At 40.1% G+C, this 16551-nt stretch overlaps 2 protein-coding genes across 3 annotated transcripts in view; both read left to right on the top strand.

Annotated features, from left to right (window-relative positions):
• NUP107 (nucleoporin 107) overlaps nucleotides 1-3283 on the top strand; it is a 49316-nt gene extending 46033 nt beyond the window's left edge. For both annotated transcript variants that reach the window (XM_067564060.1, XM_067564061.1), the window contains exons 25-28: nucleotides 38-163; nucleotides 985-1098; nucleotides 1846-2013; nucleotides 2956-3283. In XM_067564060.1, coding sequence (XP_067420161.1) covers nucleotides 38-163; nucleotides 985-1098; nucleotides 1846-2013; nucleotides 2956-3063 — 516 coding nt within the window. In that variant the 3' untranslated portion in view covers nucleotides 3064-3283. The remainder of the gene's footprint in view (nucleotides 1-37; nucleotides 164-984; nucleotides 1099-1845; nucleotides 2014-2955) is intronic.
• Nucleotides 3284-7519: 4236 nt separating this feature from the next.
• SLC35E3 (solute carrier family 35 member E3) lies at nucleotides 7520-16466 on the top strand. The gene is made up of 5 exons (XM_067564062.1): nucleotides 7520-8353; nucleotides 9244-9354; nucleotides 11096-11254; nucleotides 13386-13468; nucleotides 13968-16466. The coding sequence occupies exons 1-5, from the start codon at nucleotides 7976-7978 to the stop codon at nucleotides 14152-14154; spliced, it is 918 nt and encodes a 305-aa protein (XP_067420163.1). The 5' UTR covers nucleotides 7520-7975; the 3' UTR covers nucleotides 14155-16466.
• The last annotated feature ends 85 nt before the right edge of the window (nucleotides 16467-16551 follow it).

Genomic DNA, 16551 nt, shown 5'->3' with positions numbered 1-16551 from the left:
ATCTTTTAATAGCAAATGTTTTTCCAATGCAATTTAGGAAGCCCATGAAACCTTCAATGAGTGGTTTAAACACATGAACTCAGCTCCACAGAAGCCTGCTTTGCTGTCACAAGCAAGCTTCACTGAGAAAGTGGCCCATGAACATAAAGAAAAGAAGTACGAGGTATACAGAATGTGTAGATGTTACTCTCATAATGTTTGTTGACAAAGTATGTTGAAATGTAAAATCGCACAAATACTCTACATTCCAATAGTCCCTGTTTAGGCAGGACAGTCCACTTTTAATACAGTAGAAATGTACTAATTCACATTGATTGGGAGAGCCATTTTGTGAATTACTGAATTTTGAATACTGAAGATGAATAAAAAAATCAGAAAAACACAGGCTGCTGCCTTCTAAAGTGCTCATATTTTACAACTGTATTTAATCTTTATTGATAGCACTTCATAATATACTAGTAAATATTGTGTTGTATAATTTTATAAAAATATTCACTCTTAGTAATATGAGACCTCACCACAACATTCTGCTAATAAATCTTCACAAGAAAGTGAGGGAGAATGCTGTTTCATGTGAGGAACTATTGTATTTTACTGCCCTCTTATTCCCTCTTATAAAAGATGTTGCATGTTTTTCTCCCCAAAAGACCCTCTTTATATACCTCAGATGTTGGTGGGTACAAAATATACTGTAGGCAGTTTAATTGAAAACGTGCAGTTGGTTCTGTACATATATGAAAATAAATTGTCAAAATATCATCTTCCTCTAATGGCTATGCCTGATTTTTAAGTCATCTTTAACTGTCTTTATATAGGTAATTAAGCATGCATGACAATGTCTATTAGCAGCTGGCATTTAAGCCAACAGCTAAAACTTAAGATTTTTAGAATTAGATCTGTCAACGGCTATACATTAGATTAAAATATCTGTTCTGTTAAAATAGGCTTTGGATGATATTCTGTTATTTACTCTTTCTCCTTCAGATGGATTATGGTATTTGGAAAGGTCTCTTGGATGCTGTAACAGCTGATGTGAAAGAGAAAATGTACAACGTCTTGCTGTTTGTTGATGGAGGATGGATGGTTGATGTCAGAGAGGTAAAATGCCCAGAACAGACCTAAAAAAACTGTTTCTACTCAATAACAGACATTAGTACTGTCCAGTTTCACTTATTGTTGCTGCTCAGTTACAGTTCACTCTGGTGTGATTTGATTATCACCATGAATGGATTTTTTTCCCCCATGGTTGGGAATATGAGAATTACCCTTCCAAATCAGATCAGTGATCTCTCTATTCCAGAGTCCTCTCTCTGACAGTGTTTAGCACCAGATTCTTCAGAAGAGATGTTAAGAAACCATGTAGTGGATAACTAAAGAATAACCTGCTCACAGGAGTAGTTTCTTCCAAACTCCTTGAACCAGTGGCTGGTTTCTGCCCTGCTTGAGATTGGGATGTGAATTTGCAGGACAAAGCTACTGAAAAGAAGCACTTTACACAACACATTAAATATTTTTGGAAAACATGGACTTCTTTAACTGGACACAGGCAAAATGTGGACTTAACGCAGTTGGCATTTAGTCTGACTACACCTGAAAAAAATACCCTATTATGAAACTTTTCCTTTTTGTGTTCCTTTTTTAAAGGAAAATCACTTCCTTTGCAATAAAATAACTTTTAAAATTGATTTTAAGTCTTCAAAACTTGTAAATGTGTGTTATAGCTATTTCCCCAATGTTTAACTACATGACTTCCACCTGACAGTTAGAATCGGTTGCTTTGTGAGGACAATATAGTCAAACCTAGTAAAGGAATGTACTTGTAACTCATACATGCTTTCCTGTAAGGATGCTGAAGATGATCCTGAACGAACACATCAGATGATCTTGCTGCGAAAACTGTGCCTACCTATGATGTGCTTTCTACTTCATACGGTTTTACACAGCACCAGACAGTACCAGGAATGCCTGAGACTAGCTGATATGGTAGCTTCAGAGCGACATAAGCTCTATGTGGTGAGTGACTGTGAGACAGAGTTCAAAACCACTTACTGATTTGCATTTTAAATCTAATTTAAAGAAATGCACAATCATTTACTAAAGTTAAAACTGAGTGTGTGTTTGTTTACAAAGTCATGAATCCACAGTTAGGAAAACAAACACTAGATCATATTGTTTAATCCTGTTAATTGCAGCAGTAAAAGATTTCCTGTCACTTTTAACCTTTTATACTGATGTAAGATAAGTATTTAACTTCAGTTTTTTGCTATGCTTTCTTTCAAAGTTGATAAGGGCCATGAGAATTACACTGAGATATTGCTTATCTGAATATTTTCATTCTTCTGAATGGTGCCATTTGTGTGTGTTGGTTTATTATTTTAAAAATTGTATTAAGAAAGATTGATTGTCCGCCACTGTATTTCATTGCTGATAGAGATCTTATTGAGCCAGTACTTGCTGATGCACTGTACCAGCACTTTTGTAAATTTAATGCTTTCTTTATGTTTCTAGTCTTTGTGGCTGTTTAAAAAAAAAAAAAAAAAAAAAAATCTTTCCCAATGTGAATCAATAAGGGATTGTCTTGCAGTTTGCAAGAAAACCAACAGCTGTGAGAGCTATGACCTGCCCAACTTCAGTGATATTGATTCTGAAGCCTAATGACAACAAACATAAATGTTAATATTACCTATTTCCCTGCTGATCTTCCTAGAGGAAACAACAAGCTGTTCTGGGTTAGTGGGTGGGTTTTGAGGTTGTTTGTGGACTTCAAGTACCCTGTCGCTCTCTTCCAATCTGACTCCTGATCATGGAGTGCTTTATTGTAACCTATTTTACAGACTAGGCCATTGACTGCCTAGACCTAAGTTGAGCAACATACTAAGCCTGTTTACCTGAAAATGTGCTCTTATCTGTCAAGAAGATATGACCTCATGTATTTTATTTTATTTTTATTTTCAGGTGTTTTCTAAGGAAGAACTCAGAAAGCTGCTACAGAAGCTGAGGGAGTCTTCTCTAATGCTTTTGGACCAGGGTCTTGATCCTCTGGGATATGAAATTCAGTCCTAGTTGTGCCATTCTGGTTATTGATAGGAACTTTTGAATGGCACTCTGAATGGGAAGTCTGAACATCCTGTTCTGTTTGAAAAGTACATAAACTTTTTGGGGTTATAATGTCTTGACTCTTTCAAATCTGAGTTTAATTTTACAAAATGCTGCCTCAACACATGATGCAAGGTGATATACAGTTTTCTTAATGTTTTTCCAATAAAATTGCTTCACAAGGAAAGCTTAATGTTTGTTGATTGTAACCTGAAAGTGTACATTAAGACCCCAATGCAGCAAGTGACTCCAGACGTGAACAGACCCCTACATTTGCTTAACCAGGCAAATTCCACAAGCTACCCGTGGACTGGAACAGCCAGCCACCAGCAGAAGAATGTCCAGAAGCCACAATCCCTCAGTTGAGGAAGAAGGCTGTGCTGGTTAACAAACTGAGGGGAAGTTGATGATGATGAATAGAAATCAGAAGTTAGGAGTTGCAGAAAACTGATAGGGAAGCAAAGGGACACAAAAAGAAATCTATGGCCAGCAGAGCTAAGAACAATAAGAAGTAGTTTCTTAAATATATTAGAAACAAAAAGAAGCCTAACAATGGTATTGGTCCATTACTAGATAGAAATGGTATCATTATCAGTAATGCTGCAGAATAGCCAGAGGTGTTCAATATATATTTCTGTTCTGTATTTGGGGAAAAAGCATATGATAAAATCTCATCATATGGTCCTAACTCTTTTCATTCCACTAGCCTCTGGAGGACGTTAGAGGAGCTAAGAAGTTACATATTTTTAAATCAGCAGGTCCAGATAATTTGCCTCGAGTTTTAAAAAAGCTGGCTGAGGAGCTTGTGGGACTGCTTATGTTGATTTTTTAATGAGTCTTGAAGCCCTGGGGAAGTTTCCAAAGACTGGAAGAAAGATAATGATGTGCCATTTTTAAAAAAAAGGATAAATGGGATGACCCAGGTAATTATAGGCATGTGACGCTGACGTATATTGTGGGCAAGATAAAGGAGCAGCTGATAAAGGACTAAATTAATAAAGGATTAAAGGAGGGTAATATTAATGCACATTAAGATGGGTTTATGGAAAACAGATCCTGTCAACTTAACTTTATATCTTTCTTTGAAGAGATTACAAGTTTGGTTTAAAAGATAATATCACTAATGTAATATACTTAAACTTCTGTAAGGCATTTGACTTCGTACTACAAGACATTTTGATTTAAAAAAAATTAGAATATAAAATTAACATGGCACACATTAAATGGATTAAAAACTGACTGATCTCAATGTAATTGTAAATGGGGAATTGTCATCAAACGGGTGTATTTCCAGTTGGGTCCCTCAGGGATTGGTTCTTGGCAAGCAAAGTGTATGCATTTTAATATGGCTAAATGTATACATTTAGATACAAAGAACACAGGTCATACAGGATGTGGGACTCTATCTTAGGAAACAGTGACTGAAAAAACATTTGGGGGTCAAAATGGATAATCATCTGAACATGAGCTCTGTGATGATGTGGCTAAAATGGCTAATGCATGCCTTAGGTGCATATGTGGGAATCTCGAGTAGAGCGGTTATTTTACCTCTCTATTTGGCAATGGTGCAATTACTGTTTGAATACTGCATCAGTTCTGCTGCCCACAATTCAAGAGGGATGTTGATAAATTGGAACGGGTTCAGAGAAGAGCTATGACAATGATTAAAGGATTAGAACACATACCTTTTATAGGAATAAACTCAAGGAGCTCACTCTATTCATCTTAACAAAGAGAAGGGTAAGGGCTGACTTGATAACAGCCTATAAATCTCTGTGAGGAACAAACATTGAAAAGCCCATTATTAAATATAACAGAGACTAGTATAATAAAATCCAATGGCTGGAAGTTGAAGCTAGACCAATTCAGATTGGAAATTTAAATATATGCCTTAACAGTGAGGGTAATTAACCAATGGAACAATTTCCCAAGGGTGGTGATGGTTTCTTCATCACTGACCATTTTTAAATCAAGATTGGATGTTTTTCTAAAATAAATGCTATGGCTATGGGATTATTTTGGGAAAGTTCTATGGCCTGTATTATACAGGAGGTCAGGCTAGATGACCACAGTGGTCCCTTCTGACCTTGGAATCTGACATGCAGTGAAGAAGGGAATGAGGCTGCAGGGAAATGTATGGTGGGGGGGAAGTGGGGAGAGAAGACAACAGGTGGGAGGAAGGGACATTAAATGAAGGGCACAGAAAGGTGGAGTTACTAACCCTTTAACATTAAAGACTACTTACCGTTTTAAAGGCGGTTAAATATTTTCATATGTTCTTGATATTCGTCTTTCATGTAAGCAATCAATGTGGTTGTTTCAGGGATGGTGTGATCTCAGATCAAAAGTGGTCCATGCTATGAAAAAGTTTTAGAATTCTTTTACCAGAATAATTGGTATTTCTTTTAGAAACACCACTTTCAAAGTGTCTATTGCCATAGTTTTAATTACGTAATTACTGAAACCTGGAACTTTTTTTTTCCACTAGCCGTAAAAAAAGCAAAGAGGCTAGAGCTAGCTGCATTGCACACAGGGATTTTGAGTTAGTAATTCAAGAATACAAATTCCTGCTCTAAGCACCAGGCCTGAGTTTGAAAGGAGGAACCTCTACCGATCCTTTCTGTTTGTATCAAGAAGCTGTTCTAATGGTCCATGGAGGATTGAACTGCCTTTGAAACTCATTGCTGTTTCTAACAGTAGATACAGAGTAACAAGATACTCTCCTTTGAAGGGCTGGGAATGCAGTGGAGGCAGCTGAAGCAGAAAGATGGGGGAGAAACAATCTGAGCATTTCAGCTTTGAGAACTAATCACAATACCATGAGGCCAATCCTCCACTTCTGCTTTTCTTTTAAGATCAACTGATTTCACCACTTAATAAGGAGTTTCACTGCAACCACAGAAACAGAATTTCTAAAAGACATACTGCTGTTGGGTGCTTTTGTAGGTGTGTCCATTTCTGCATTGGTTATATTCAGTTCACAAGCAAAAAGATGTGCATAGTACAGCCCTGGGTTCTTTTTTCACTTCCTGTGTTGCTACTAGTGATAAAAATTCTGCAGGTGTAATTGGGCCCTCAATGACCCTTGTACCTTGAATGATTCTGTACAGGTTTAAGTGACTGGAACTTAATAAACATTTTCTTAATGCACTGGTTTATAAAACACAAATGCTTACAAAAAGATGTAAGGGGGGAGGGGAAGCCTGAAATGTCTCATCAGTAAGTATTCAACTGAGGAACTGCTTAAGTTTGCTTCACCCCTGACGATGTTTGAAGCTGGTTTCCATTTTGATTTGCTAGGTATTGGATGGTTCTGTTCAAATTGCTGCTCACGTGGAGCTTTTAGAAGCTGTATTTGAATGGGCAAAAGAATTTAACTCTCTTCCATGGACAGAGGAAGGAAAAACCTGTCTGGCAGTGAGATTGTACAATGTTTAGGATAATGAAACCTCCACTCTCCATCACTGTGATGTTTAGAGCAATGGTTCCCCATCTGGGACCCCTGGGCGGGAGCACCAAAGATTACAGGGGGGTCAGTGAGGCTTCAGTAGTAGTGAGGTAATTTAGGCCCCTGTGCTGGCCGGGCTGAGCAGCAGCCCCTGCAGCTCCCAGGCTGCTGAGTGCCAGCCACAGCTGAGGAACAGGCCTTCCCCACAGGCTTTAGAGCAGAGGAGCAGCCCCCCAAGCCATCCAAGTGCCCAGCTAGAGTAAAGCAGTCCTGTGCTCATGGGGCTGGGAGCAGCTCCTCCCCCTGCCTGCTGCCTCTATTACCTTCCATCTATGAGGGATGGGGAGAGGCAGGGCCACACAGGGCAGGTGGGCGCAGCTGTGTCAGGGAAGGCTTAGCTTCTTACTCAGGTAAAAGTAATTTATTATCTATGTCATTTAGTGTTATTGAGTTGATGGGGGTTATATGTGTTTGTGGGCAGGTGTGTGGGGTGGGGAGTGTAGTGTGGAGAGTGCCTGTTTTACCTCGTGGTAACCGGTGGGGCTTTCACTCAAAAAGGTTGGGAACCAGTGGGCCCATAGCTGTGCTCCTGCCCAGACTCTCTCATGAAGATCTCTGAGGCCCTGGGAAAAGATTTTGCTAGTGAGGTTAGTGGGTTAACAGCTTTTCTCTGCAGGTTGGGTAGGAGGGGGGGGGGGGGCATTTTTGCTGTGTTACCATCTGGCTCTGTGGACATAGAAATGGGACGGGTTTTGCTGCAGCTTAATGATTTGAAGAGGGCGATGGGTCTAGCAGGGACCTTTCGGGCCACGGAGCCCAGACCTCTGGGGTGACAGGCCGTGCTGGTAGGTGGCCCTGTTCCCCTCAGCCGCCCGCACGTCACGTTAACGCTGATTATGATTGACGGGGGGTCCGAAGCCCGGCCGGGGACCCTCTGACGGCCAGAAAGCGCCTTCCCAGCAGGGTCAATGCATCCACGGCCAGGTCAGACCCGCTCCTGCCGCGCTCTGCCGGGGGGGCAGCGCGGGGTGCGCGTGCCCTGGAGGGGGACGGTCGGGACTTCGCAGCAGAGCCTGTCTCGCGGCGGGCGGGGCCGGGGGCTCAAGGAGGCTTTTTGCCCTGCCCGCGCGCGCGGCCCCGTCTGTCTCTCTCTGTCCGCGGGCCGGCCTGGGCCTGGGCGGGTTTGGGCCGGCGGCGGGGCGGGGCTCTCTCTGTCTCTGTCACTGCCTCCCACCGGCTCCGCCCCGACCGCCAGCGGAAGCTCTCGCGCCCCCCAACCCCGCCCCCTCGTGTGGCGCCGCGCGGGGCGGGGAAGGAGGCGGCGGCGGCCCGCCTGGTTGAGTTGAGCTGCGCTGCGCTGCTGGGCGGGCTGCGCTGTGCTCGCTGGCCGCCGGGCAGCCGGCCCCGCTGAGCGCGGAGGAGGCGGGCGCCATGGGGCCGGGCCGGCTGGCGGCCGGGCTGCTGGTGAACCTGGCCGCCTCCATCTGCATCGTGTTCCTGAACAAGTGGCTCTACGTGCGGCTCGGCTTCCCCAACCTCAGCCTGACGCTGGTGCACTTCGCCGCCACCTGGCTCGGCCTCGGCCTGTGCCAGGCGCTGCGCGTCTTCGCCCCCAAGAGCCTGCGGCCCCGCCAGGTGCTGCCCCTGGCCCTCAGCTTCTGCGGCTTTGTGGTGTTCACCAACCTGTCCCTGCAGAGCAACACCATCGGCACCTACCAGCTGGCCAAGGCCATGACCACGCCGGCCATCGTGGCCATCCAGAGCCTCTTCTACGGCAAGACCTTCCCGCTGCGCATCAAGCTCACCCTGGTGAGCGGGCGGGCGGGGCAGCGCAGGTCCCCTGGTCCTCTCCCCGCTTCCAGCCCCTCTGCCTTGGCTGGGGGAGAGGGGTGGATCGGTAAGCCCCGGGCAGGGGGGCCGATCGGGGGACCTCTGTCAGGGGGAAGGCACTAGACAGCTTCCTGTGACTGCCGCCCCCGCTCCCTTTTGCCCTTCTCCAACGGGTTGTTTCCTTCTGCCCCTTCGGCGCTCCCTGACTGGGTAAATCCGTTCCTTGACTCCCCTGGATTTCGATGGTTCTGGGGCTCCTGGCGCAGAAGGGCTGAACGTTGCCTCCCCAGGGTGAATGTACACGGACCCTCTCTCCTGTGTTGCTGTGTGTGGTGTCCAGGTGCTGTTGCTCGGGTGGACGGCAGCCAGCCTCAAAAAAACCTTCTCAAATAGCAAATAATGAGCAAAACCGCAGCACCGAATGCTGGCCTCTCTGGGTAGCGAGGGCACGATGGAGGCTTATCTCTTGTGGGTCAGTGTCAGGGCCTTCACGTTGTTTTGACATTTTTTCATACCATCAAGGGAAGGTAGCCGTGTTATATGCGGTTTCTGTCCCATTTAGCAGCCTGCGTGAGAGGCAGCATAGGAGAAAGTGCAAGTTAATCTTTGTGAGATTCTCAAAAGATGAGACAATCTAAGCGTGATTACTTTCAAATAAAATTTGTGAATAGCTCTTGCCATGTCTTAATCATGGACTATGGCTTTACAATGTCTAGTTGTAAAGCTTGAGTAACTCTGGATAAAGGGCTACTTTGTGTGTGCAGACCTTTCCAAAACAAAGTAGATTAAGTAGGGTGGAATAAGTTTTGATCCATTGCGTTCCATCTGCAGCAAATGTAAATAATAGCCAACATTTTCTTTCCTTACAGATTCCCATAACTTTAGGTGTATTCTTAAATTCCTATTATGATGTGAAGTTTAACTTCCTTGGAATGGTGTTTGCTACCCTTGGTGTTCTAGTTACATCTCTCTATCAAGTGGTTAGTAACTTTTTCTATCTGCACGTTTCATTGAAAAAAAAAAAACCTTTTTGACACCTTGTTTCAAATTTCAGAAAGTAATAGAGACAGGCTAAGGGTCTGGAAATAGTATGTCTTAAGTTAGTAATGGTCTATAAGTAGCTATATAGGAAAGCGATTTCTGATATTACATAGCTCTTTAGCAGAAAAAGGTGTAATAAGATACTGGGATCTGAAGCTTGACTTTCAGACTAGACTGTTAAGGCACACATTTTTAACAGTGAGGATAATAACCATTGACAAAATTTTTCTTAGGAATGTGGTAGAGTCTGTCACTTGAAGTCTTTAAATCAAAACTGGTTATCTGTCTAAATTATATGCTAGAGTTCAAACAGAAGTTATGGACTTGAGGCAGAAATTATGAGGTGAGGGTCTATTGACTGTCAGACAAGGTGATGATGGGCTTTTTTATCTTAAAATCTCTGAACAGAGGAAGAGAAACAGGCAAAATGACTGTGATGGTACATTAAATGTATAGCAGAACTGCTGGTTGGCCTGTGTGTGAAATTATGTCCTGTGCTTTCTTAGAAAGCCCTTAAATAGAATTTAGCCTAATTATAGTTTTAAGTTAGAGCAGAGATTATTTCAATATAATAAATTCTCTTATACAGTGGATGCTGAATTACTGACAATAACTCTTTATTAAATGTTAGAAATAAAATATGAAATTAATGCCTTAAAAATAATTTTTCTAAAGAGCTTTTCATTTACAACATTTATTTTACTAAAAATAGATGTTAAGATACAACAGTAGTTATCTTAAATTATACATACTGCAAAATCTCATTTATAATCTATAACAAAATGAAGTTCAGTATATGTATAATTAAAAGGAGGAAAAACCTGGAATTATAAAAACGTTAGTCATGCTTGTTAGCTTATATGTCCTAATGCCAACTAGGGGTGGGGGCATAGGGAAAGTAACAGCTGTTTAAAGTATATTTAAATAAAATATCTACTTCTAAGTATAGAATATTGTATAGTAGAGTACTACTAGAATTTATTTCCTGTGGCTGTCTGTCATAAGAATATACTGCAAAGCTTTTGTATATGATGGCATATTACGTAGTTTAAAGAATTGCCTAAAATATGCTTTAAAATGTTGCATGCTTTCACACACATTTGTGGTAATTGCATCAAGTTACTTGATGCAGTCAGTTATAACTGTAATAATTGTGCTCAGGCATCCCACAATAGCAGAAAGTTGAAGAGACAGGTAGTGTCTGTAATACTGCTTGCTCTTACTGGGAGAAGGTGCTCATCTTTTACTAGGCTGGGTTCAGAACTGGTGTGAGAATGAAAGGAGCTGCTTTTTTCAAACCCTCCTATTTATCTGTCCTTACTCAGGTGGCAGACTTCTTTCATAGAGTGTGGGAGGAGAGAAAGAATAGAGAGAAGATGAAGGGAGAAAGATTCAAACATTATTCATCAGATATTGTAATGAAAAAGTTTTTTCAGCAAGTTCTCTTCCTTCCTCATATGCCGACCTCCAGTGGCTTACACTGCCTTCTTAAAGTAGGGGGAAAGACACATGCCTCTGGTTAAAATACTTGGTTTTCAATAGAGGGAAGGGGAAAACAAACAATCATCTCATTTATTATGTTGTGTCGGCCATGAGAGATTCCCTCCTTATTAGTAACCAAGTTTCTTTTATGGGGACTTGATTTTCCTCATGTTTAACTACTTTATCTCTTGGTTTTAGTGGGTAGGAGCCAAGCAGCATGAGTTGCAGGTAAACTCTATGCAGTTGCTGTACTATCAGGCACCAATGTCCTCTGCCATGTTATTGTGTATTGTACCCTTCTTTGAGCCAGTATTTGGAGAAGGGGGGATATTTGGACCCTGGACACTTTCTGCTGTGGTAAGATTTTATATTTTATTTTTTTTAATTTGACACTAATGACCTTATCTCTTAATATAACAGTTTCATATATAGTCATAGGCAGTGAATGTGACGGGGGCTGCAAGGAAAGAGAAACACTCCCCGCTCCCATTGTTTTAGCCTCACTCTGTGACAGAGGAATATCTCTGTCAACGTGTTTGTCTAAGGTCTGGTCTACATTTAGGTCAACATAGCTACAGTACCCAAGGTGTGAAAAATTCACACCCCTGAGTGCTGTAGCTGCACCACCTTAATCCCAGCATAAATTTAGCTAGATCGATGGGAGACTGTTTCTGTTGGCCCGGCTGTCACAGAGGTGGAGTTCCTACAGCGACAGAAAACCCCCCTTTGTCAGTGTAGGCTGCGACTGTGCTATCAGGTTATGTCACTATAGTCCCTGTAGCCATTATAGTGGCCTAAGAGTGTTCTCTCCTTATTCTTGTTTCTAGTTAGAGGGCATTTTAGTAACAGGAAAAAAGTAGACATTGGCTCCCTCTAAAGTTCAGAAATAAGTAACTTTTTAAACTGTTTATTTAGGAAGCTTTATTTGCCATGTAAATATCAGAAACACATCAATCATTGCAACAGCAAGCTTTTGTTTAGAGACATTATACAGTAATATAGTCACCAGATCTCTCTCTTTTGCAGGGTGTTACTTGCATTGTGAGCATCATTACATTTCTAGTGATTTTATTAAATTCATTGAAATCTCTGATTACACATATTTAACATACCAGGCATAAGTCTGTCAAATGTTAATATTCTAGAAAATTGGACAGTTGTGCTAGGGATTTTTTGCAGGTGAATGTACTTTGAGTATTAAGTAAATGGTGACCAAATATCTAGGTATCTATTTGTCTTCTGTCTATTTTACTGGGTACCTAATTGGAGTGTTAATATTTCCATGACAACCTCCCATATCTTTTGAACCATTCCTCTAGAGTTGGACTGTTTTTCTTTTTCAAATGAGAGGCTATCAGTAGCGTAGCAGCTACTACCAGATGATGGATTAATTCTTCATTTCCTTTTGTGTGACCATTTCCTCTAGGAAATCCTAGGATTACCAAAGGATCATTTGGTAATAAATATCCATCAGTGTGATATTTGAGCAAGCTGGTACTAGATACCTAATATTTTAAATGTAGTGGTAGATAAACTCAGTTAGTGGGTCATCTGGGGGTTATATATATAAATCAAATAATAAAGCATTTATCTAGATATCTAAACTAGATTAACAATATAAGTCAAAAGCCAAAAATCAATTGGCATGAAAAAGATTCTAATCAACAAAGAAATTAATCTTTCTATTCCCCCCGCCCACCCACAGATTTTACAAAACCCTAGTTTTTTAAAGTAAAAATATATAAGTGCCTTAGGAGCCAGCACTTGGTCTCCTCTGGGGAAAGATACAAATGCTTTCACCACTCCCTGACTTCACTTCCAGGAGAGGAGTGCTGGCAGTGGTTACCTTCCATAGACAACTGTTGCTTTGCATTGGGAGGGCTCTAATCTCCTCCTTTATCCTCATCTTCTTGATCCCCCTCAAGAGGACTAAGGCTCAAATATATAGTCATAAAATACTATTGTCTAAGGTGGGAGGTATCTTTAATTTAGAAAGTGCCAGTTACACTGTTAGTTATATGTCAGCCAGTGACTAATGCAAGGTCTCTCTCTAATGGTACTGAAATCAGTGACTGGAATAATGAGTAGTCACAACAAATGGGACAGATTATTTCTGTAACCTCAACTAAATTTTGCATCTAAAAGCTGTGATCTTTTAAATATGGTTATGGGACGCCATTTTCGTGAGAGAGCAGTTGAATTTCTGGGGTCATTCTCTCATACACAACAAATAAGAGAAAGAAGATACGCATTTTGTAGCACAATACACCTTTTGAGACCATGTTCTGAACTACTTAAATCACCAGTGTCTACATTAAATTAGAACTCACCTTTGCCTTTTTTTTGCTCTCAGTTTGATCTCTTCTCTTGTGTGATATCTTACTGATTTGCATTTGATAGTGATGAAACCTAATTAAATAACTTGGTGTGTAACTAGAGATGGTCAGAAATATATGTTAGATTACTGACTGTGTCCATTAATCCACAGCTAATGGTACTACTGTCTGGTATAATAGCCTTTATGGTAAACTTGTCCATTTACTGGATCATTGGAAACACATCACCTGTCACGTATCCTTTTTATAATTGGCCACAACCCTTGTTTTCAGATGAATGGCAGTATTCAGTGAAGTATATTTCACAATGAAAAAAGCGTACCAGACAAATAGGCTGGTAAATTTACCTGCTTTACTGTGAATGTTAAAACTAGAAAAGCACAATCCAGTTTCTCAGTGTTCTTTCTCACAATTTGTACCGACAGTAGTGGTTAATTTAGTAGTAAGAACTTTGTCCATAAGAACATACTAAAACATTTACACATGTTTTGGTGACTCCATATAGATTCCTGTTTGTATATCAAATATCAGTTAATTTGTAAAGCGTGTTGTGTGAAAGGTGTTACATAAATGCAAGTTGTTCATTATAATTGCACAGATAAAATGGAAAAGTTGTATGACTAGAAATTGATGTGAACTACTATAGCCCATTTTGGGGATAGTGAATCTCTTAGTGTTCGTATGTTTATTTTTAATATTTTGACATTGTTATGATCCTTAACAAAAATATGTAGCTATAATATGTTTGGACACTTCAAGTTCTGCATCACTCTCTTGGGAGGGTACCTGTTGTTTAAGGATCCACTGTCACTTAATCAAGTCCTTGGGATTCTGTGTACTTTATTAGGCATTTTAGCTTACACCCATTTCAAACTTCGTGAGCAGGAAGGGAGTAAAAGTAAACTGGTTCAGCGTCCATAAATCTAGATATTCTGGAGATGATAAAACTTCAGAGGGAAGGAAAACAAATATTGAATATGCACTGATGGTAGAACAGGCAAAATAGCTGGAATAAAATCTGTATTAGTAGTAACACCGGAATCATCATGCTGTAACAAAATAAAATGAATCATTACATAAAACATATTTGCCATCTTAGTCTATCCTATATTTAAAGAGTAACATTTTTTTTTTAACAATCAAGTGTTCCATGTTAAATTAGAGTGGAAATTGTACAGAAGTGATTCTGACTTTCACATTGAAATCAAATGAGCTCATCTTGGCTAATGTTAAAATAAATGCTGAAGGAATTAGTTTTGCCCTTTGTGATATCATGCCACTGTTACCATTGTAAAGAATCTTGTTCAAGAAACTTATATGCAGATATTTTGGTATATGACAACACATGCTTCCTGTTTTCCTAGTAGATGAAAAGGCAACTTGCTTTGTTTGCTTTTTTAAAAGAGCTGTCAAACATAATTCTGATTCGGACATGCTTGCATGTGTGTGTTTGGGTTAACTACATGAATAACTTTCTGTTGAAGGGATCAGATAAAATTATTAGTTAATTGGAGACTCAAGCAACACATTCAACTAGTTATTAACTTGAACCAAAACTGAACGCCCCGAACTTTGGGAAAGTTGGAAAACAGCTCTGAACTTTGCAGCTCGAGTTTATTTCTAGATCTAAAAGGATATTTAGTAAGTCACCAGTGTTTTGGAATCCAATCTGTTTTTGCTCCATGATTTTCTAGTGTCAAAAACAGGGACTTTCACAAGAACTTGTGAATCTCTGTGGGCTTAATAAAGCTATATAAAGTTTTAATTGCAAGCAAGACACACAAACACCCATTTCTTTAGGGCAGCAGATAAACTATGCCAAGACTGGGTCCAAAGAAATCTTTAAGAAGTTAAAAAACTAAGTAGGTAGGATGTGGAAGGTGAACCTCATGTTGTTCTAGTGTTCAGTCCTTTCCCTTAGGTGCGTGTGCACACTACCCCCACTCCTCCCCAGGCAATTGCCTGAAAGGGCAAGGTACATCCTAAGTTTGCAGGTTCCACTGCTACTACTGTTTCTAGAGGGAAAGGTCAATGGATTGCTTAGAAATTTATTCTCTGTCATGCCGCACATAATATTCTGGAAAGACAATCTCCTCAGGAAAATCTGCAGCAGGTGATGACCTTGGTATGGGCACAGGTTCCCCTGTAAATTGGGGGTGCTTTGAAGATGACCTTGGGCCAAAGTTGTGCATAATATTTTGGCCATTTGGAAAGGCTGTTTTGAGAGCCATGCTGTAGAAAATTGAAAGTTACAGTGTCAGTTTTCCTGCTTTCAGTAAATGTGATAGACACATACGTTTGCCAGACTGGCAAGTGATTAGAATTGGCACTCCTTAACTGGCATTTTGTTGTTTTTCTTCATTTATTTATAGTAGTTTTAAAGAGGAAAATCATATGAACAGAAACATGTGTTTGGGTTTTACAGCCACCAACAAAAATGATTGGGTAGTTATTCTAAGCCTTTTTACAGTGTAAATTATCAGAAAACTTAATGCTGTGATAAATGTGCAGAAGCAATCTCAATCAAGTTATTTTTACAATGTGGCCTGTTTTCAGGCTTGTAAATTGTTCAGTGTTTGGAGTTTGATTTTTTTAAAGATCAATTTCTCTTGTGTAGCCTGTTTACATCATATTACTCTGTATTGTTTCAGTATTATAAATAGTTTACATCTTTACCAACGGTAACTGAGGCATTGTACAGGTGCAAGGAAAATTTATTTTGTACACATTTTTATAATTCTGTGATTTGTTAGAGTTCAAAAACAAACACGGACTGATGAGAAATATGTTCAGAACAGTGCAATCTAGGTGTATATTCTTCAGTACATGCACTGAGAAAACAGTTTGCATTGATTTGTGCTGTGCACAAGCCCTTCTAAAATGTAAATACACCACAAGGACATTTTTTAGGATTAGAATTAAGATGACTGATTGAGAAGCCTATGTGACGACAAAATCTGAGATGGGATTGATCTAAATATATAGTGAGAAAATAACTGAATAAAAATGTATGATGGTGCAAATGACTTTCACCACAGCATTCTAAAAGAAAATTAAGAAAGTAAGTCAAAAGCATTGATGAGTGAAAAGGATACACTATAAGTACAGTCTGTTGCTGGAAAATGTACAAGTCTTGTAGGTCGCTGAAGTGACTGGATTTTTTTCATATATTGAACAGTTCTACTTTGGGTTTTACCTAGTATGACTAATGAATAAAATAATTCTTGAATTTCTCTCTTGTCTTTTTTTGTCAAATGTTTCAAAATATTAAACAGGGAAGACTTGTATAATCAGGGTCTAAATAGATGCCTTGATACA

The sequence above is a fragment of the Emydura macquarii genome, unplaced genomic scaffold, assembly GCF_026122565.2.
Source record: "Emydura macquarii macquarii isolate MOO-44397 ecotype Brisbane River unplaced genomic scaffold, CSIRO-AGI_Emac_v2 contig_2636, whole genome shotgun sequence".
In the NCBI taxonomy this organism is placed as follows: Eukaryota; Metazoa; Chordata; order Testudines; family Chelidae; genus Emydura; species Emydura macquarii.
The sequence above is the reverse complement of the archived record's forward strand: the minus strand, read 5'-3'. Positions and strand labels throughout refer to the sequence as shown.

Coding starts and splice junctions, on each gene's coding strand:
- SLC35E3 (XM_067564062.1), top strand. CDS start 7,976: ATGGGGCCGGGCCGGCTGGCGGCCGGGCTGCTGGTGAACCTGGCCGCC. Junction 11,255..13,385: donor CCTGGACACTTTCTGCTGTG/GTAAGATTTTAT, acceptor ATTAATCCACAG/CTAATGGTACTACTGTCTGG. Junction 13,469..13,967: donor GGAAACACATCACCTGTCAC/GTATCCTTTTTA, acceptor AAAAATATGTAG/CTATAATATGTTTGGACACT.